The sequence below is a fragment of the Vigna radiata genome, chromosome 7, assembly GCF_000741045.1.
Source record: "Vigna radiata var. radiata cultivar VC1973A chromosome 7, Vradiata_ver6, whole genome shotgun sequence".
Lineage (NCBI taxonomy): Eukaryota > Viridiplantae > Streptophyta > Magnoliopsida > Fabales > Fabaceae > Vigna > Vigna radiata.
The window spans coordinates 3,431,639-3,454,276 of NC_028357.1; the positions used below are offsets into that span (position 1 = coordinate 3,431,639).

The window sequence follows — 22,638 nt, forward strand, 5'->3', positions numbered from 1 at the left end:
CCCAATCTTTTTTGGTCTTCCCTTCTGGAATTTCCGGATTTGTGATCGGCTCATACAAATCCTTGCAGTATAGATGATCTTCCATCATCGGCTTCCAGTAGGAGTAATTATCCGCAGTCAGCTTGAACATGTCTCCTTCCATCTTGAGTTTCACAGGATTCTGACTTTTTCGAACCGGTAGCTCTGATACCACTGCTGGGAAACAGCGGTACTTGTTCCCTCCTCTGTGAACCCCAAAATGGGCACTATGCGGAAGCGTAGAAATAGAAAGCGTAAAATGAAAGTGTGAAGAAAATAACACCGGAAATTTTAACGTGGAAAATCCTCTCGGAAAAAACCACGGGACCTAGTCCAAAAATATCTCCACTATGAAAATAGGATTACAGTGTCTCTCTCACTCTCTGAGGATCTCTCAATAAATCTCACCCTCTCGGATGGTATACAAAATATTTTCTATTTCACACACTCATGAAAATAGACTCTCTCTATTTTTCTCCTTCCTCACCGTGGCTCTTAGCTTCTTTCTTCACCGGTTTTGATTCTCGGTGGTTATGCTCTCTGTATCTTAATTGNTGTTGCCATTCTTCATTCATTTATAATGAATGAGGGAAGAAAAAGGACAAGAAACATGATTGGTGGCTTGGAGCATTTTACGGAGCTTTGTCAAGGAGTGGGTGGTGCTTTTTNGATGGTGNCAGACAATGCATATTCATCATTGGAGTGGGTGGTGCTTTTTGGATGGTGGCAGACAATGCATATTCATCATTTTTGTTTTATTCAACAGGATTGGAGTAAAGTTGAGCCACATGCAACTCAGCAACCCCAAATAAACTGAAAAACGCAACTTTGAATCTAGAAAAAAGATAAAAAAAAAAAGAAAATTACTTTATTTGCTATTTTAATTGGATAGAGTTGAAGAGCTCTTCCCGGTAATTCTAACAATAGACTTTAATCGAATGACATATGAGATACAAATGAGATATCAAGGGGAGGAAATCCAAAGACCTAGGAAGAAAATTGAGGGAGAGAACCATTTTTTTTTCACATAGCTTTCTAAATAGACTCCTATTTATAACTTAACCTAGCACATCTAGAAGTATATTTTAAAGGGTCTCACAGTTTATATAATATTTTTTTAAAAAATTTAAAAATCTTAGATCTGTTATCCACAATTAAAGTAAATTAACGAACTCAGAAACAAAGTTTATTAATTAATGCAAAAAAATTTATTTTTTATGTTTGGTTTCATTTTAAATTGAAACATGATATTCTTAAGAACGCGTTTTCAAGAATGTGTTACATAATGTTTTTTTTTTACGTAAGTTTTTCAAGTTTTGAAAAGTTAGCCCTATAAAAATATCACATTAACCTTATTAAATCATTTGCAATGCTATTGATAATTAAACGTTTTTTTTTTTTTTATAGAAACACTATGCATTAAACTCTCCTAAATACTTTTAGAAAATGTATAACCAACCAGCATTCTTACAAAATCACAATTCTCACTATATATGATTTACAAAAATCACGATTTATTGAAAAAAGTTATATTGTACAAAATGCTAAGAAAGTTGATGCAATTTACTTGAAATTCAGTAAAAGAATGACTCAAATATAATAACATAAAGCAGTTTTACACCATAGAATCATTTTCTACATCTTTTACCACTAATACTTGGTACGAATAAATAGACACTTGTTTGGAGAAGAAACCTAAACGCTTGTATCCACTTCACACTAATCCTTATCATGACCCGAATCTTTACCCTACCTGCTAACTTCTTTCATAAATAGTTTATGGTGTAGTTCATTCTAGAACGTAAATATCATGCAAAATGCCATCCTTCATGAACAGCTACCACTGAAACCAAATAGCTGAAAGGAACTTACTGCACAATTTTCTCAGCTGTATACAACTATTAATCATGGTTCTGTAGAGAATGTCATCTCCTTCGATGTTTTTGGTTGGATATTAAAGCCATCGCTCATCTTAATGTTAAGAAAATATCCATATGAGGTATGTTGACCAGAGAGTGAGAGCAATAGTTGCAGCACCATATGTCCACAAGATAATAACTGAAGACTCTTCAGTGCCTACATCAAATAGCTGCGCCATGGTGCCTGCACAAGTATAATCTCGTTGTAACATAAACCAAACTTTACGTAGAAGTTAACCTAAACAAGATCTAAGTCATTAAAAGAGGTTAAAAGAAGTATATTTGTGTTGAATGAATGAATCACTCACTGATGTTCATTGCAGGTGGCAAGGCATACTGAATCACTAGCACATACTGAAACAAAGGGTCCAATGGGAGCAGACCAAAATTTGCAGCCCCTCTAACAACAAAAAATCCAATGGCAGGTAGCAAGACTAGTCGAGCTATGATGATGCAAATCACGACCAAGGGTTGGACACTTGATGACTGCATGCCTATAATTTTGGTGCACATAAAATTGAAAAACTAACTTCAGCTAAGATGTGTAAAATATGCTGGTGATAGTATTTGTACTGAAGTTAATTTGATATACCTTGTGTAAGGTTGCCTCCAAGCAAAACAGTGATACAAGGAATTGTACCATCCCTGAAAGAATAAACTTAGTCCAAATGAACAAGTGTTGGAAAATTATAGACACCGACGAAATGCTTGTACAGTAAACAAAATTGGGTAACATGCAACACTGTATAATATTGGACCATTGGTTTTATGAGAGAAAAAGCATATACCCTAGTAATTGAATGGAGTCTAGGATCACTCGTAGTGGAGCTTCGCGTCCTATTATTAGATTCCTTAGCCATTCAACCCCACCAAAGAGAAAACCAAAAAACTGATCATGGAGGTAAATTTCTCAGGATCATTTAAAGACTAAGCAACAAAGTTGACAGCAATAAAAAGGGAATGAAAAACTCACCGTAGCAATTGTTGGGGGTGACATTAGTTCTTTCAGGACATGACCAACAGTTTCCGTCATTCTATGCCATAAAGATGTTTCACTATTCATTGACACAGTGGACGCACATTGGTCTACAAGCTGCACATTTGGAATTGGATTCATTTTATAATCCGGAAAATTGTTGAGAATTTTCATACATACTGATACCAACTTGAGTTTGAGAAAAAGGATTGTACAAAGTTATATTGCAGCACAAAGGAGTGGATAGAAAGATTTTTTATGCTCACTCATTGTTATTTGGTCAAGAATATATAGGACCACTTTCAGCACTCTCATATTATGTTTAATAAAATGTTTTCATGCCAATATTTTCATTTCCTTCCTACACAAACATAGCAATGATGTATACTACTTCATGATTTTACAATTTGATTTTCTGAGTCTCCGGCATTTCGTTTGAGAAAGCCAGTTTCTTCATCAGCATCTAGGCCTTTGTTGGGCATCTTTAAGATCTCGGCAGCCTCAAATGCTTTATATCTCAAGGATGTGTTTCGCATTAGTTGGTAAGTAAAGGTCCAGATGAAGACACCACCAAGCTACAATTAATAAAAGATGCTAATGTCAGATACAATGTTGAGATGCTGAAAGCAAATCAAGGGTAAAAATGGATGCATCACCGCCAAAGAGCAAAAAGAATAAGAGAGAGCCCTCTTTCGGCAATCATCAAGTTCACCAAATGGACCTCCCTTTTCATTGCAGATAGCAGGGATAATTACAATAGGAAGATTACCCATGTTTCCTGATCAAAGATGCACCATTTAAATGTGAGCTTTTTTTGTTTTTGTTAATTTATAAGAGAGGCTTTAGATAAAGGGTTGGTAACACAATTATATGACTGTTTGGTAGGAGTGAAAAATGGAACCATTGGTGAGAACAGAAAAAAAAAAAACATGCATCCATGGCTAGGGCACATTGCTAATTCTCACAACTTCCTCACCATTCCTTCCAAATTTTACTCTTGCCGACTGTACGACAACTTTGATGCTATGGTACCTGTTGAACAAGAAGCAATAATAAGCCCTTGCAGTTTCAAGTTTGGTTTCAGTACTTTTACAATTATCCATCCCAGAATCCCTCCAATTAAGAAGGTAAGTCCAATGTTAACGGGCATAAACCACCTGCATTAATGATTAAACAAGACATGGTTAACTTTTAGCATAAACAAACAAAAAGAACCATTCCTCTTTTGCGGACACGATTGTATATATACCCTTTCTCTTTTCATTTTTTTATCTTGTGTTTTTTCAAATATACATAAATGGTCTCATTGCGATTATTGGAGACAAAGATAACAAAATCATAGTCAACTTGTGCTATATGCTTTGTTTGTGGTGTCGATAGGAGAAGGCCCTGTTTAAACTCTAGCTGAGAACTATCTTCTTCCTATTTAGAGAATAATTTCTTAGGCTTTCCGTTGCGAATCAAGAGTGAACAAAAAACACAGCATGCAGAATATATAAAAGCAAAAGAATTAGTCATGGTGTACCATAATATCAATTCGTCAAGAGAAACTTTCTTGGCAAAACTGGCAAATATAAGTGAAGGAGTGAACGCAATGAAGACAACCTGCTCAAAGGGTACACAAAATCAAAGAAAAAAAAATGTTTGGATAAGAATGAAGCAGAGTTTGTCCATGATTTGTTCACTAAGGAAAAATAGGATGGAAGAGCATTGCACAAATAAGTATTCATCACAATTTTTAATTCAAACCTCATTGATATTCAATTCAGATGGTCTCTTACCTTGTTCAAGGATTTTCTAAAGTCTGGTGAAAGAAGATTATTACAATTTTCTGTTGCCATAAAAACTCCTACTGCACTGATAAGTAGGACTTCAATAACTGGCGAAGAAGCCACCTCCAACAGTTCCCAAAACCCCATCTCTATCTTTTGCCTATATTGTTCTGAGCTCCTTCTCTTGTTCAATGTTACTCTTTTCCTCTCTCATTCAGTTCTATCATCTAGGATTAATAGAAGATATATCTTAAAAAACACAATAAACATAAACACACGATACAGTGATAATCAAGAAGCAGTCCAGAAAAAGAATGACACTAAACGAGGAGGCTAAGTTCATATTTTGACCAGTGTCAACAGCAAGGGCCAACCATGAAGGTAACATCAATTTTTAGTATACGAGGAAAACAGTGACATTTAGCAATTTTTTGTTAACTTACAGGGTATGAGAGAAACAATGGCACACATAACCTGTGACAGGAGTAAGACAGCCACTTCAAGAAAAAAGCCTACAAAATTGAAAACTGTGTAAGTGTTAGTACAATTTTCTCTTTTTAAAAGTAAATGCTTAGTAGAAAAGGGACCACTTTCCACATTTTGATTTCAGTCACAACAGGCACAGGTTCAAATAGAAAAGGAATTACTGACCAAGTGTTTTCATCCTGCCGATGAAACCAATCCGTTGAAAAGCAGCAGCAGCAATTAATGTGTAACATATTTTTCAAACCTGTTCGTAACATATTTTTAATCCAATGAGAGTACGAGAAATTAAGACTGTCACAATTCTATTACGTTTTCATATAAATATATTCAGATAAGACTATATATATAATCCATTGCTGAGATGTGATGCATAGAAGTCGAAGGAAGAGTTGCTGTATTATTAAACCTGTGAATCAAAGAGATATTAAGAACTTGTTTGAAAAGAAGAACAAATGAGTTTGAGAAGAGAGACAGAGAGAAAGGTAGGAGAAGAGTCTGTCGAGCAATCAGTGTTGAGTTGTTCAAATGAGTAGCGTTAGATGCATCGTTATTTGCGCGTTGCCTCAAGCATGTTTTCTAAACATAGTTAGATTAGTTTAGTTTCAAATTTGATGTATCTTTCTTCTTTTCATTCATTTTCTAGTTATTTTGACCACATCAACCACACAAGTAGGTTTAATTTGTTACGTTACTCTCGTAAAACTTCTTCTGTCCATTTTTAACGCAACATGATTAGTGAACTCACTAATGAAGAATGATATGAAGGTAATGAATTCATCTTGCTCATTATGTCATTTCTAATACTGCAAACAACTTGTTCACAATCTCTTATTGATGCCATAAGTTTCTGACTATCAATACTTTTGGTTGCACCACCTCTTACATAATTTATAATAAAAAAACACAATATAATAAATTGATTTTTCCAAAATAAAAAAATACATTATGGATACAATTCAAAATTTATTATATTATTGAAAATACATATAGATTGTAAAAGCAATATATTAATATACATTGTACAATTCAAATATGTTCTATTTTTTAAATATATTTTGTTATACAATCTGAAATGTAATTATAGATTTAAAAATGCATTAAGAATTCATAATCCAAAATTCATTCAAACAACATTATACGTTAGTTATAGATTGCGTGATTCAAAAACTTTTCGACAATAGCTCACAATTCAAAATCATAAGTGTGACGCTATTTAGAAGATGATGGAGAAGATAAGGTGAGAGATAGAGTACGCATATCTCATTTAATGCTTAATTTTGGATTTTTAATTAATTTTTCGTGTTTAAAAGATTAATTTAATTAAGGATTGTGATAATTAAGCTTTTTGAGCATGTGAAATAAAAATATATTAAAAATTGTATTTTAGTAGCATAAAATATTTTTGAATATTGATTGTACTGTGTATTGATGTAGTTGAGGTTAAATATTAATTCATTTAAGGTGTGACATTAAATATTTAATGAGCTGAGTGCACTCTTACTTCTACTTATATACTTCCCTTTTTTAGAGGGTTCAAATAAAAACCTATCTCTACACTCTTTATTTGTCTATTAATTTTCACATCTCTTACCACTTAGGAAATTCATGCCTAGCTAGAAAATGCCATATGGCAACCCACACTTTCAAAATCTATCCAACCAAAGACTACCACATGGCATAATCCTAACACACAAGTTGAATCAATGAGATGTTGTCACGTTATCATCTTCAACCTTCCTTTCACCAATCCCAAATTTGTCAAACCATGAACAGTGCCAACATTTCAACATCACGCCATCGAGTCTCACCACCATGCTGGAACAACATCATTTGAGGACCAACATTCGAAGCTCTGTTTGAATAGCGAACCAAAGCCACCATCACAAATGTAGATCGCGAGTTTGTCAACATCATTAGAGTTGTCGGGGTGCATGTGAGCCTTAGGGTGATGTGTGTGACTCAAGGTTACTCTTGGTGAATCTATGTAATTATTTAATCATGATGTTATATTTAGAATTCTAATCATACTTTCGTGCTATTTAGGTAATTCTATGTGGTATAGAACTTTAAGGAGCAACAAAGAGATAAAGGGAGTTTCTCTTAAGCAAGGAAAGCTAATTTTAACTAAATTTATGTTTGGATTTTGTTTTTTTAATTGTCTTGTTTTGTAATTAGACAATGATGGAATGTTAAATTGAGATGTTTGCCCTAAGATTAAATGATGAAAGGAAATTTTGGGTTCTTTAAGGGTGCAAATATGCATATTATGAGTTTTACTCTTTGAGTGCATGATAAATTGTTTGTGAATGTGAATTTTTGGCTGAGATTATGAGTTCTACATGGAATTTGATATGTTTGTGAATTGAAAGAAGCATGAGATGAATTTTTGGTTTGGCTAGCATGGTTAAACTGTAGGATCTTATTGTCTGCATTACGTAGACTTACTTGGCAAACCCCACCCTTGTGGACGACTACCAAAATTAAGTTTGGAAGAGAGTCAAGGGAGGCCTACTCGATCGGATAGTAGATTCTCACTAAACTCGAGTTTGACAAAGTCAAGGGAAGGGAGCCTCATTAATTGTGTGTGTTCTCGTTAGGTGAATTATTCTGAATTTGGTACCAGTGTTGGACTCACTTAGGGAGACATTCAATCATTGGATGAGTGAACCTCCATGGGCTACTCGCTGAGCGAGTATATGTGCTTATTAGATGAGTCTACATATTTCAAGGATGTCTTGTTTGAAAAGGAAATTAAGTGATGGAGGTGAATAATTCAAGGAAGTGTTCTCAGGTTAATGAAATGTGATATGTTGATTGAATGTTGTAGATGAATTGTATGATCATATGGTTCCTGAGAAGGAATATGGCATGTGAGTCTAATGTTATACATTTACCAAGGACACTCATTTTAGAAGTTATTCTTATACTTTACTAGACTCTTGGACTCATGTAAAGGAGGGAGTCTAAGTGATGAAGTGGGAAGGAGGTTCATATAGTTGTTCTTGGGGCCATTGATTAATTTTCTTTCAGTTTCTAAGTAAAATCACCTCGTAATGAAAGAGAAAAATTAGATACTATTATTGTAATTGTAACACTTGAGAATTTTATTTTGCATGACAAGGTAAAACTTACAGAGTCCAAACGGATACATAAATCCGGATAATTGAGTCTAAATTATATATAAGTATACGGATGATAAATGTTTTATGATATGTGGATTTTTGTTTGTCTAGCTTGATTTGTTAGATTATTATTGTTATAAATATTTATATAAATGTTTATGTATACTAAAATTTTTATTAGTTTACTTTCCTTTATTGTTGATTGTTTGTGTTTCTTTTTACGATGATTGTTTTTATTGATGTGAGCAGATGACTACAGGTAATCGTCATATTAGTAAGTAGGTTAAAGACAATGCTTGCAGTTTTGTTCTTTGGTTTAAAGGATATAAACATAAAGTAGTCATTTAGTTTTCATGTTATGAATACTTTTTTTTTATAATTTATGTATTTTGAAAAACCTTTAAATAAAGGGACTGTAACTACTTGTATGATTATATATGCTTCTCTTATCCATATAAGCATATAACCATGTGTGTTTAATACTTGTAGGAATCCAAGATAATAGGAGTATTATATTTTTTTTATAGTGTTAGACGTGTAACTTATATAAAGCCAAATTCAAGTTAAATACCAACACCATCGAATTCATTTCAAACTTCGAGATGTAATATTAATAATTTTAAAACCAACTATACGTCAAAATTAAAATTCAACAACGAATTAACTCTTGTGTTCCCAAGCACTAAAAGGGAGTGTAGAATGTACAAGCACTTTTAGGAACCTAGAGAAACATAATCAAATAATTCGAAAGTTATAGCAACGGATGAATTAGTTGAAAGAACAATTTTCCTCAAGTGACAACTAGTGAAATTTTTAATTGCAGATAAAATAGAATAAAACAAAAATAATTGAGTTACTAATATTAAAAAAAAAGACTTACTACAAATTAAATTTTGAGGTAGTAAAAAAAGACTTACAAGTCATTAATTTCTACATGATATGATAGGATGTATTTATGAACGAAATGCGAATAAATATCATAAATTTTAAGAGAGTGGAAGGAAAGAAAGACGTCAATTAGAAAAAGAAAAAGAAAATTAAAAAAAAAAACGAGGACAAAGGTTTACATAGTTTGATTGAATTATCATAAACACTTCTAATAACCTTAATATCTATAATATAATTTACTATAAAATATAAAAGACTCAAATATTTTGTTATTATACGCAGAAAAAATAAAATATTATCTAAGAAGTAAAATGTTTCTGCATTTTACTATAAATATGAGAAATATATCTATTTATTTATTTTAAAATTAAAAGAAGTGAACAATATTTATTTTAATATTATGGGAGAGAAGTAAAAAAAAAATCATATCAAAAGGTAAATCAGCATAATGATGTATTCATACATAATATATTTTCTTATATGGAGTAATGTTAAATGTTTAATATATAATTCAATTTATTTTAAAAAAGTACATAATATGAATATAGTAAGTTTAGTAAAAGATATGTGCGTCAATTATTAGAGACATCTTTTTTGAAAGCAAAATTGTGAGAGTTTTGTTTTTATATACAATTCAATGTCTTCATGAATCGTCATGATTCATTATTCTCAATTTGAACTGTCTATAAATGGTTTTTCTGTAAATTAAATGTTTTTATGTTCAATTCCAATGAAATGACTGAATCGGCCATGGCTTTCACCTGTAGCAGTCAAAAGAAAGTTTGGTCCACAAATGTAATAAATATGTATTCAGTATTCTTTAATGATATAAATCAGTCTTTGAAATTTTCAGAGTTGACTTCACCAGAATGAAAAAGGAAAAAGTACTATTACAAAATAAATATTTTTAACAACTTTTTTCAACAACAGTTTACTTAATCATAGTTTGTGATTGATCTGTTTTAAATATACGAATCAATAAAATAATGACACATAATCTGTTATTAAAAAATTATTAAAAAAATTGTTCAAATATCATGTCCATAAATATGTATGCATCCTTAGGTTAATTTAACAAAATAAATTTAAATTATAACAAATATATCCTTAATTTATATTGTCATGTTAGTAGAATAAAAGCAATCACTTAAGAAAGTTCAAGTTAAATACCCTAATGACAAAATAAAAGATTGAGATACTTAGACTTTCTAACCCAAAACAAAGAAAACTTTAATTTTTCATTTTTATCACATTTAATTTGTTGAATATATAAAAAAGAATAGACTATCGTTTTAGTTTTATTTTTACGATTGATTTTGGTCTTGTAAGAACATAGAAAATAAAGTATTAGAGTAGATAAGTGTATTAAAATAATGAAATTGATTATTTTACTTTAAAATAATTTCATAATATAAATAGAAATTTTATAAACGCGTCTCATTACTTTAAGAACACTTCATCTCTCTGGAACACTATTCCTCAGAGTTCTCTGACATCTCTCTAAGATTTCTCATTCTTAGACTGTCGGTTTGACGATTAGGAGGTGCCTAGACGATCCTGGCGTCAAGGATAGCAATCTAGATCGATCAATTTCTTGATTTGAGTCGGTAAGTCGTTCTCCCTTTTCTTCCTTTCGTTTTTGGACTGTGATCATGCAACGGTTCTATTTGCATGTGATTAGTAGTTCACCTCTTCAATTCTTAGCTCAATTAAGAGCTCTTTTCTATCACCAATCAATGAGTTGTAGGTTTCTGCTGAGTTTCCTTGCGATGCAAGTTTCTGTCTGTTTCTTGTGAGCTGTGTAGGATTTGAGTAAGGTAAGGGAAGTTGGACTATAGTTTTAATTGTGTCACTGATATAGTATGTATGTTAAGTTTTGACTTAATGGCATCAGGAACAACATAATTAGCTTTAGTGAACGAATATTACGTAAAAGAAAATAAGATATTCGGTATTGAAGAGCAGTTAATGTTGATTACTGAGAATAACTTCTATAAATACAGTGTTGATGACCAGGTAAAGACACTTTTGTTCGAAAATACATTTACTCTGACCTTCTTGAAACCTATCTGACTTGAACATCGAAGTGTTTCTTGCAGGTCACCCAAATCGACATCAAGGAAAAGAACTATGACAGAATACTACGCAGAATGTCAGTGGCAGTGAAATGGTATTGGGAAAATCAACAGTCTCAGACCTTCCAACCGAAACAACATGCATTATGTTTATGTGCTTTCACTAAATAGTGTTAGCTAAGTATAAAATTTAATATTTAATGCAAAATAATATTAATATTTAACATGAACATGGTTCTTATTTGTGACTAATTTGAAATGCCTTTAGTTTCTTAAATATTTTCTCTCCCTTGGTCTGGAATATAAATTTTAATATTTATAATAGATAGCGTGTAATAATAATAATAATAATAATAATTATTATTATTATTATTATTATTATTATTATTATTTAAATGAAAGCGACTGGAATAAAATTGAAAACGAACGACAGAGCAGAAGATAGCGATGAAGGGATAAACCATCCACCACCGGCACATGCCTTATTTAATATACAAGACTTTTTAGAAATGAAAAACATAACTTTTCTATTAATTAAAATTTATATATCTATATCTATATCTATATATATATATATATATATATATATATATATATATATATATATATATATATATATATATATATATATATNATATATATATATATATATATATATATATATATATATATATATATATATATATATATATATATATATATATAGATATAGATATAGATATATAAATTTTAATTAATAGAAAAGTTATGTTTTTCATTTCTAAAAAGTCTTGTATATTAAATATAAAGTTAATTTTAAAAGGTCGTCTTATATTTTAGAATTAATTTATCCATATCTTTATATTTTTTTTATTAATTGAAATTAATCTATGTTTACATAAATAGTTAAAATCCTACTGAAATGTTTAACTGAAAATTTGTACAATTAAAATTTAATTTACTTATCGTACAATCAAATATTTCAACCACTTTTTGTATGAGAAAATTTAATTTTCTCTTCCAAATAACTATTTCAATTAGCTGCAAAATATGTGTAGAATTGTAAAATATTTTTCTTATGAAGCAGCGCGTTTTTATGAAAATCGCTTATTTACTTATAATTAATGTTATGATAAATCATTTCATTACATGCTATGGCAATTTTTTTGTGTGCTGTATTGCTATGGTTGATGATAAGGATTGCAAAAAAGTCCACTCCATGACATGTAGTTGATATTCGCATATATTTACTATCCAAAATTCGTGAATAGAGGATATTTTAATATTGGCTTATAAATTGGTCGAATGCGAATATTATATTATCCGTACCCGTATATATCTGCTATCCGTAAAAAATAAAAATAAAAATATAATTTTTATTTTATTAAGTTAAATTTAATTAAATTTAACATTAATTTATATTTTATAAAGTTAAATTTAATTAAAATTGTATTATATGAAGTATACTGATCCAAATTAATTGTGATTTATGGACAATTAAAAGGTATTAATAGGTCAGATTGTCTTACTCCTTACAAAATATACGGTAAAATGAGTTAATCAATAGGCTTTCCTGCCATAGACTCTATAAATATACAATTGATTCTGATGTCTAGGTACAATCATCCTCTTCTATTGTAATAAAATATAGATATCTTTATGAAACATATCTAACTTGAGCGTCAGAGTGTTTTCTGCAGGTCAACAACCTATCGGAGTGAATGGCATTCTCAGTAAGGATTTAAGATCAAAAGAGAACAAAACAAAGAAGGACGATTGACCCTCAGACCAATTCAACCGAAACAAAAATTAAATTTTAATTTATATTTAATTTAATTTAGGGTTAAATATGTTTTTAGTCCCTATACTTTGGGGCGATTTTGGTTTTAGTCCCTCTTTCAAACTATGGTACAATTTAGTCCTTCAACTTTAGGAAACTCTGGTTTTAGTCCTTTTTATCAAATTTTTTTAACTTTATTTTTTGTTTCAGGCACGTTTCATTGTAGCATTTGGATTGTTTACACTGTTTGACACATTTTTGCTTCAATGTTAACTGAGAAACGCGTTTGAAACAACAAATAAAGTTAAAAAAAATTGGTAAAAAGGACTAAAACCAGAGTTTTCTAAAGTTGAAGGACTAAAGTGTACCATAGTTTGAAAGAGGGACTAAAACCAAAATCGCTCCAAAGTATAAGGACTAAAAACATATTTAACCCTTTAATTTATATTATATTTTATATATTTTTTGTAATTTTATTTAAATTTAATTTGAATAATTTATAAAAGTATATTTTTTTAAAATATTTGCGGGTATAAGCGGGTTTTAAAATATCCATGGATATTTTTTAAGCAGGTATCCGTGCGGGTAGTGGGTGGATTTTTTTTTGTCGGGTCAGGTTGTGGATAGACACTATCCGTGTCCGACTCGACCCGTTGCCATCCCTAGTTGATGAATTTTCATTACATGCTATGTTACGATAGATAATTTCATTACATTGATATGTAGTACAAGACCGAGTACTACTGAGACCGAGTACTAGTCTAAGACCGAGAACTACTGAGACCGAGTGCTAGTCTAAGACTGAGCACTACTAAGACCAAGTGCTAGTCTAAGACCGAACAATGTCAAGACCGACTGTCAGTACAAGACCGAACACTCTCAAGACCAAATGTTAGTACAAGACAGAACACTCTCAAGACCGAGTGTTAGTACAATACCTAACACTCTCAAGCTTATGTAGGATTGGATAAAGAGATTCAACCACACAACTACAAACACTTGGTTATAATTGAGAGTTATTATAGTATCTAAGGCCTAAGTTATATTAAGTACCTTAACTGGGTTGACTACCAAGTAGAAATAGAAAATTGTGCTTAGACCGAATGATACACTTTATTACATACATCACAAGATCGATCGGTCATTAACTGAAGATCTACCAAAGAAGAATTCAGTTAAGACTGAATGCACACAAAGACCGAACAGTCACAATGACCTCTCAGTTACAAATAATAATTCTGCAAAACACTCTAGAATTATGACCACATCCTATTCTTTCCATCTTCATGCCATTTATCAACCCTCTAACACATATGTCCAATCAAACATGCAATAACATTCATATCACATATACATCAAATAATCAAACAAAACATCATACAATCATGCAATTAATCAAAACATAAGATCATAATTAACAGTTTGGTTAAGGCTGAATTATTAAATTATTATCATTATTCATAGTATTAGAGATGTTAAAAATTGTTAAATATAAAAGATAAATAATAATATCTAACTATTTGACGTGTATAATAAATCCTTAGAAAAGAGAGGGTTCGCATCTAACCAGCAACTTAATCGTGACACACTTTAATGCAGTCACCTACTTACACAACTTTAATTTGGTTTATTAAATAAATTATTTTTTGCCAGCTTTTAAAGAGATCCATGGAATTTGATGCAGATATATGGTTCAGGGTGAGTAAATTTTTCATAATTTTTTTTTAATAAAAGATAAACTGCTCAGAAATTAAAATTAGTCTTTTTTATCCTCATCACATATTATCTTTATTACTATTTGTAAAGATGTAAAAAAATAACTAAGAGTAATATTACTATTCAAAGATGATGCTTGATTAATTTATCAATAAAATTTAGAGTATAAATAATATTTGTTATTAATCAAGTTTCATCTTATAAGAATCAATATATTTCTAAAATATTTTATAAACTTTTTCTATGTATTTTTCTCTTTATATTTTTTATTTCATCTTTTATTTGTTTGAATATCATAGGACTCATGACATCAAGGTTTATAATCCTATCCAATCAAAATATTGAATAGGACAAGTTCATTTTTTTTTTATCTTTGTTTGTATTTTGTTAGTAAATACGTTGCATGTGAAGTGTAAGGATTTGCATGTCATGTTAAAGGGTTCAAGATGAATCTCTTTTTAGTTAAAACTGTAAGGGTATGTTTCAATATTTGATCAGAGTTCTTTGTGTGCAAGTAGAACAATCTATGTGAGGCAGAGCCTGTGTGGGATACATTTTAAGTTTAGGAGCGTCAATCCAAATAAAGCAAGCTAGTTTATTTATAATGATTGAATTGTTTAAATTGATGAATTAAGTGTGACAATGAAGTTGAATTCAAAATGTTGCCTGTAAAACTCATTTGATGTGATTAGGATCATCCAATTTTCTCTATCTGATGGTTATTTTTAACTAAAAGTATTTTAAACTAATAAAGAGCTAGATTTGCCTAGATAGAAAAGTTGATAATATAATTTAGTCAAATCAGAAGCTAAAAATATTGATATAGAGTTGGGCAGTGCATCAAGCAAAGAACTCTAATCAGTGAGCTCCAAAGGTCTAGCCTTGGGATCGTTGTACGCTTATTTGATAATGAACTCCAGAGGTCTAGGACGTTGGACAGTGCCTTGGTCGTGTTGGGCGCACACTTGACAATGAACACCAAGGGTTTTAGCATTGCACGCCAAGTGTGAGGTGTCAGGTGCCACTATGTTTTTTTTTTCTAGCTTGTCTTGGTAAGATTTTGATTTTCGCTCCGTTAATCGTTGGATTAGGCTAAAATTTTAATAGATAGTTATTGAAATACAGTTCTTCACTTTGATGTTGGGATGATTAATTAGAGGCTTGTGGTTAGACAAATATATTTTGCTATTTTAATATGCTTAATGGAAATATTGTAATTGAATATTGTGATAATGCAATAGAAAGTAAATGATGGATTATTAAAATTTCAATTAATAAATAATATGTGAGTGATGTTACATAATGAGTTTGGATTAAGGTAAAATACACATGGATGATATGATGTGATGATTTAAGAATTATATGAGAATGTGATGTGTGAGTTGTATATGAATATTGTATATACTTTGTAGTAGTTATATTTTTATTTTAGTTTGATATGAATTATATGGAATGAAAAGGTAGAGTCCTAGAGTTGGAATACTACTATGTGTAGTGTATTGACGACAAAGATTAAAATAAGATAATTTTGACTTTAGTAGAATTGAAATTATATAAAGAAATATAACTAGTTATAAGGGTCAATGGAGGTTCATATATGAAGTTTTGGTAAGTTGTCAAATTTGCAAGATGAAAAATTTACCATGTCATTCTCTATGGATCAAGGATGCGACCCAAAAATATTTTATGTTTATTTGTGGTTTATCTACCTATGATGACTGTATATGTTATACGTGAGTCAAAGACAATGCAAGTAGCAGTGTTGAGAATTAATGAGACTGCTAAAGGTCGGTTAAAGTACAATTGTTGCATAGGTATATAGTTTTTGTATTGTATAAATCCTTCATTTGTTGTTAAATTTCGTATATTATGAGAAATTTATCTTGAGATTCAAAGAGCATAGTAAATACATATTATATGCTTGTGTTTATTTATTTCTTAATACCTAATTTGTAATAATTTAGTTCATGTGTAAATCTGCTAAGTTGGGGTGTTACATTTTTTGTATCGAAGTAGTTTTTCTTTAGGATAACCTAGGGGTTGTATACTTATTTGTTTTGTGTGTATAAGTGTTTAAGTTTATCGTAAATATGGTTATGAAACTATAAGTATTAAAAAAAGAAAGAATTTTGATGGAGTGATGAAGGTTCACACTCATGACTAAATCAAAGATGATTTTCGTCTTAATTCTAAAAGTTTAGGGGAAAAGTGGTAAACAAAGGGCGATTGGTTGAATGTATGTGTAAGAGAGTTTAATTTATTAAAGGGAGAGCTTCAATTTGAGATTTTGGTTTCAATACCAGTTCTAGAGAAGTTTTCACTTTTGTGGCTTGTGTAAAGTGTTCAATAATAGTAGAGGAACCTATATTCAATGTCAACTTAATGTACTTACCTTTGCAAGAGTTTGAAAAGGTCTTTAAGGCAATCTAATACCTCGAAGTATGAAGTTGGTGTGTGTTGCTTATCAGTTGGTAGGGAAAGTTGAGTTCTAGTTCCTTGGATTGAAGAAGATGTTGCAAAGCCTAGGATCATATGAGCTATCGAGAGGAGATTCTTGGAAAAGTACTTTCTAGATACCACAATGTTTACAAGAGAAGTTAAGCTTATGAGGTTAGTGTAATGGGAGATGTTAATGGATGCATAAGCAACAATATTTGAGTATATGATGAGGTTTTACCCTCAAGCAGTATTTGAGGCTTGGAGGTGTAGAAAGCTTATGGAAGGGTTGACAATTGAATTGAAGAGGGCAGTGGCCCCAATGTGTATAAATGAGGTTCTTGATCGAGAGGGCTAAGATGAGGGAAAGCTTTGAGGACCACCAAGTAGAATGATGTGTCCTCTAGAGAGAAAAGGGAGAGGTTGAGAGAAAGAGAGAAAGAGGGAGACATTTTCTTATAAGGGTAAGGTACTTAGAAGCCTTATGCTAAGCTCCAATATCAGAAGAAGGTGACTAGATCTTCTTAACAACAACAACAACAACAACAAAGCCAATGACAAGGTAAGTATTTTAGGTGTAAAGGTCCACATTGGAGAAATGTTGTCCATAAGTTTTACGGGTGCCTAAAGGAGGGGCACAAATCAAGGAAGTGTCCTCTGAGTGAAGGACAAACTGGTGTTGGAAGAGTTCAACAAACTGGTGTTGGAAGAGTTCAACTGATAAGACTCTAATTGTTCATATTTTTCTAAGCTAATTGAATCTTTTTGGGTTTACTTTAGTGTTTAATTTTTTGATTTTAGAACAAATTTAGTTTTTTTAGTATATTTCTTTGTTTTTGCAAATTTATGTTAATAAAGTGTTTGTAGGCTAGTTTCTTGTTTATTTCTTGATTTAGTTAATTTTAGTTTCTTTTAGGTGATAGAGTTCTAATTTAATTTCCAATTTTAGTTTTTTTTTAATAGAAAATGGTCTAAGAGTAGTGATAGTTTTTGAAAGATGACACTAAATAATAAAAGGTTAAAACTATAATTAGATTTCCTATTAACAAGAGTTCATTTTATAAAAAACACAATCTCTCTCAACTTCTCCTTTAGATTCTTCCTAAATCTATGATTCCATCCTTTATTTGTTTGAAGGTTAGGGCGTTGAGGTTTACAGTCCTACTCAATCATAATTTTGAGCAAAGTAAGTTCATCTTTTGTCATTCTTTTTGGTCTTTTAAGAAATTTGTTGCATGTGGAGTGTCTTGTCCTTGCATGTGATGTTTAAAGGTTCAAGACAAATCTATGTTCAGTTAGGATTGTTAGGGTATGTCATGATCATTGATCAAATGTTCAGGTAGAGCAACTTGTCTGAGATTGCTATGAAGTTTGTGAGAGTTAAGCCTGTGGATAACACCTTTTGGAGTTTATGAGCGTTTATCAAAGTAAGGGAAGCTAATTTTAATCTTTGCACATTTGATTTGTATGGTATGAATTGATTGTTTATTACTCCATGAATTGAATGTTGAATTGGTGTGTATTGCATTTTTTAAATTGATTAATTTATGGAAAATTTGATAAATGAGTAAACATGTGTTTTAAATTTTTGAATTAGTATTTGAGTTTTGAAATTTGGGTTTGATTTTTGGAATGGTATTCTTGGCTTCTATTGAGTCATTTTGACTAAATTAGAATTGCTTTTGATTTGGATAGAGGATAAAAACACTCATTAGAGCCAAAGGAACCCTCTTTTATGCATAATTGCGAGTTTGCATTATGTAAACTAGTTGCATGAGCTTCTCGCTGAGCGAGTTTCAAAATTGAGTGTGACAGAGAGGCTTGGAAGGCTTTCTTGCTGGGCAAGGCAATCTCTTGCTAGGCAAGTTCATGTTTCCTATTCATGAGTCATCTCGAGAAAATTGGAATTCCCACTTTGTTAACCATTGATTGAGCTAACATTTTGAGAGTTGGTCCTAGACATATGAATCCTGACTTTGATCATTGAGATCTTTGATTAGGTTTGTGGTTAGAGAAATGTTTTTTTGTAGTTTTGATATAATTATTGGTAATTTTGTATTTGAATATTATGTTAATCCAATTAGAAAATAAATAATGAATTATTAACATTTAAATTTATATAAATAATATGTGATTGATGTTATGAGATTTGTTTTGATTGGGATAACTTACATATGTATGATATGTTTAAATTGAGTTTAAGTGATTATTGAAAGTCTAGATGTATTTAATGATTTGTATGATATGGAAAGGTGTTGAGAATTTTGTTATGTTCGATTGTATGGATTGGGGATAATGTAGAGATTTCCAAGGAGGGAATATTACTTTGATCTTGTGATTATGATGTATTGAATGTTGATTCTGGAAAGGGATTATCCTCACTCTAGTAGATTTTGACTCACATAAAGGAAGGTGTCTAGTTGTGGGAGTTAAAGGATGTTCTATATTTAAAATTTGGTTGTTGACTAAACTTGCAAATATAAAATTTACCATGACATGTTTTGTGGAAGGAAGGAGGTGTCATGCCTCAACACGTGTCTTCCAGAAGTAGAGTCAAATAGAGTCAAATATCAGTGTTGCATGAGCCACTTTGAACATGCTTTGTGGACATTTTATCAATGATTAATTTGAAGGATTTTTTTTTATTATACCATGTTTTAATTTGAGTAATATTAATTGTTATAATTACATTAGCTTACCTTGTTTTTTTTTTTTTTCGTTTGTTTATGATATATCCGTTTATGATGATCGTATGTCGGGATGACAAAAATATTTGTGTCAATGGATATCCATGGATAAAATCTATGTTGGATAGTTAATATCCAAGAATATTTATTACATGTTGATAACATGTATTTTACAACCCATTTATAAATGGGGTTGAGTGTGAGTATTATACTATTTATATCCATAGGTATTCATTACCCACAAAATGTTAAAATTAAATTTTAATTTATATTTTATTAAGTTAAATTTAGTTAAAATTAAAATTTAATTTATATTTTATTAGATTAAATTTAATTTCATAGGTATTTTTTAAACATGTATGTGATAAATAGTAGATGATTTTTTTTTTACTGGTCGGATAATGGATAGGTAATATATGTGCTCAATCAGTTGTATTATACATAATAAAAAGAGGATAATACATGTAGAAGAATTAAAAACCATTGAAACCGTTGATAGGTGATTAAAGTATAATTATTGTATAGGTATATAGTTTTTAAATTGTATAACTTGAGTTAAAAAATTTATATATTTTGATAATTTGCTTAAGTTTTAAGAAGGCCTATCAAATACATATTATATGCTTTATTTATTCTTTAGAATTGCAATGATTTAGTTTCTAGTATAAATATGTTAAATTGAGATATTATTATAAAAAATGTTGAATCAAATAATAAGAGAAATATTAATTTTAATTTTCTTAATATATCTATTTAAATGAATTGAATGTAAAATATGAAGGTATGAGTTTGAATTTAAAATTAATTGATTAAAATAAATTTCAAATGGTTTATATTTAAATATTTGAACTTTTTTCACAGATGTGCAGAAGAAGAAAGTTACTTAAAACCGTAAATGGCGTAATGAAACTTAGGCGTGTGGTATTGATTATTGATACTTTATTATTGAATTGGTTTTGGAAAGCAAAGCAATATCATTAGTTTTGGCTCCACAAAAACAACTTTCACCAATCAATCACTGTTTCATCCATTTTTTTCTCCCATAGCAAGTTATCCATATTCACAAATATGTTTCATTATATGTCCCTTGATTTTCACAATTATTTAATTGGAGTAAGGTTGTACATGGACATAACTTTTTAAATTTTTAAAAATAAAATGTTTAAAATTACAATTTTCAATTTAATTTTTAGTGTTTTAGAATTTTATTTAAATAAATAAATTAATGTTTAAACATTTTATTTGAACAGAATAGTTTAACTTTTATTATATATTAATTCTTATTTTTATATTGGTAAAAGTTAAAATATTAATATTAAGTTTCATAAAAATGAATATTCGTTAGTATTTTTTAAGTATTCAGTTATCGAAGGATAATATTGTATGATATTTAATAATTTAAAACATGAAATATTGAGAAAGAAGAAAAAGAAAAAGAAAAAAAGAAAATTAATAAGGTGAGAGAAAGTTCTGGAGAAAGAGAAGTTATGAGAGCAAACGATAGAACATGGAGAAAAGAAAAAGGAAGAAAACGTAAGAGATGATACGAGAAAAATGAGTGTGAACAAAGGAAAAGAAAGAAAGAGAGAAATAAATAATACTCATGATTAAGAAGAAATAGATGATATTTTATAAAATATCGAATAGTTTATATAACATATTAATTTTTTGTTTTGTTTGTTTTTATAAATAACATGTTTTTGAAATTAATAAATTATGCAATTTTTTTGAAATAATAAAAAAATTGTACATTAATATATTTTAAAACTTAACATCAACTAAATTGATTTATTCCATTGACTTTTGTGATATATTATAAGTGATTTATTTATAATAAGGGCAAAGCAAAGGGTGATTAAAAGAACATTAAATAAAAAATAAAACAAACGAAAATATTGCCTTCGGATTTAATTGTGAGAAAATTTAATTACCTTTTGCAATGGTTAAGGATAATAGTTAAATTTATTTAATATTATTGTTTTTATTCAATAGCAATAAACATTTTCTAGATTAACTTCAGATTATATTTATTTAGATCGATGTTTTAGGTTTAAAGATAAAGATATATTTAGAATAGTAACCTTAAATTCGTTGAATATAATTATTTATTTATATTTTAATATAAATGAATTAATTGAAAATGTTATAAATGCAACTTAAAAAGTAAACATAAATTAGTTGTGATTTTGGGGTTGTTTGGTAGGCGTTAGTAAAGGAGGAGTAAGAAAAAAAATCTGTAAATAATAAAAATTTTATACTAAGTTTTTATTAAAATTTTATGATTATACATATGTTAATAACATTTTACAATTTGAATATAATAATACTAGAAACATCCAACACACTGATCTCTGAGTGTCTTTCTTTTGGCGTTCTCCGTATAACATGCCACAACTTTTTTAAAGTATGTTTGAATTATTTGATGAGATTGTGGTGGTGAGAGGTTATGTTTTTCTGATATACATCAAATTTATGTTCAATCAAATTTTCAATCAGATTTTTGCTATGATTTGGATTATTAACAAACTAGATCAATATATCACCTTAAATTTGTAACTTTAAACATTTTAAATCTTTAAATAATTATTTGTCACTTCAATTTAAATTATATTTTAAATATCAGTTACAAATGTGTACATGCGTAGACATACGTTTACTTATATATATATATTTCAAATATAACATACATTTTACAAAGTGAAAATAAACATAATGAATGAAAAAGATAATTAATTTAAAAGAGAAAACTAATCAAAACCAAGTGTCTTACAAAATTTTGGAAGA

At 29.8% G+C, this 22,638-nt stretch overlaps 1 protein-coding gene across 1 annotated transcript; it reads right to left on the minus strand.

Annotated features, from left to right (window-relative positions):
* Nucleotides 1-1,761: 1,761 nt before the first annotated feature.
* LOC106765951 (protein PIN-LIKES 7) lies at nucleotides 1,762-4,975 on the minus strand. The gene is made up of 10 exons (XM_014650713.2): nucleotides 4,695-4,975; nucleotides 4,439-4,518; nucleotides 3,946-4,070; nucleotides 3,570-3,691; nucleotides 3,318-3,488; nucleotides 2,911-3,030; nucleotides 2,726-2,826; nucleotides 2,530-2,582; nucleotides 2,246-2,431; nucleotides 1,762-2,121 (listed from the first exon to the last, which is right to left on the minus strand). Exons 1-10 carry the CDS (start codon nucleotides 4,830-4,832, stop codon nucleotides 1,997-1,999), a joined length of 1,221 nt encoding a protein of 406 aa, XP_014506199.1. The 5' UTR covers nucleotides 4,833-4,975; the 3' UTR covers nucleotides 1,762-1,996.
* Between the last annotated feature and the right edge of the window lie 17,663 nt (nucleotides 4,976-22,638).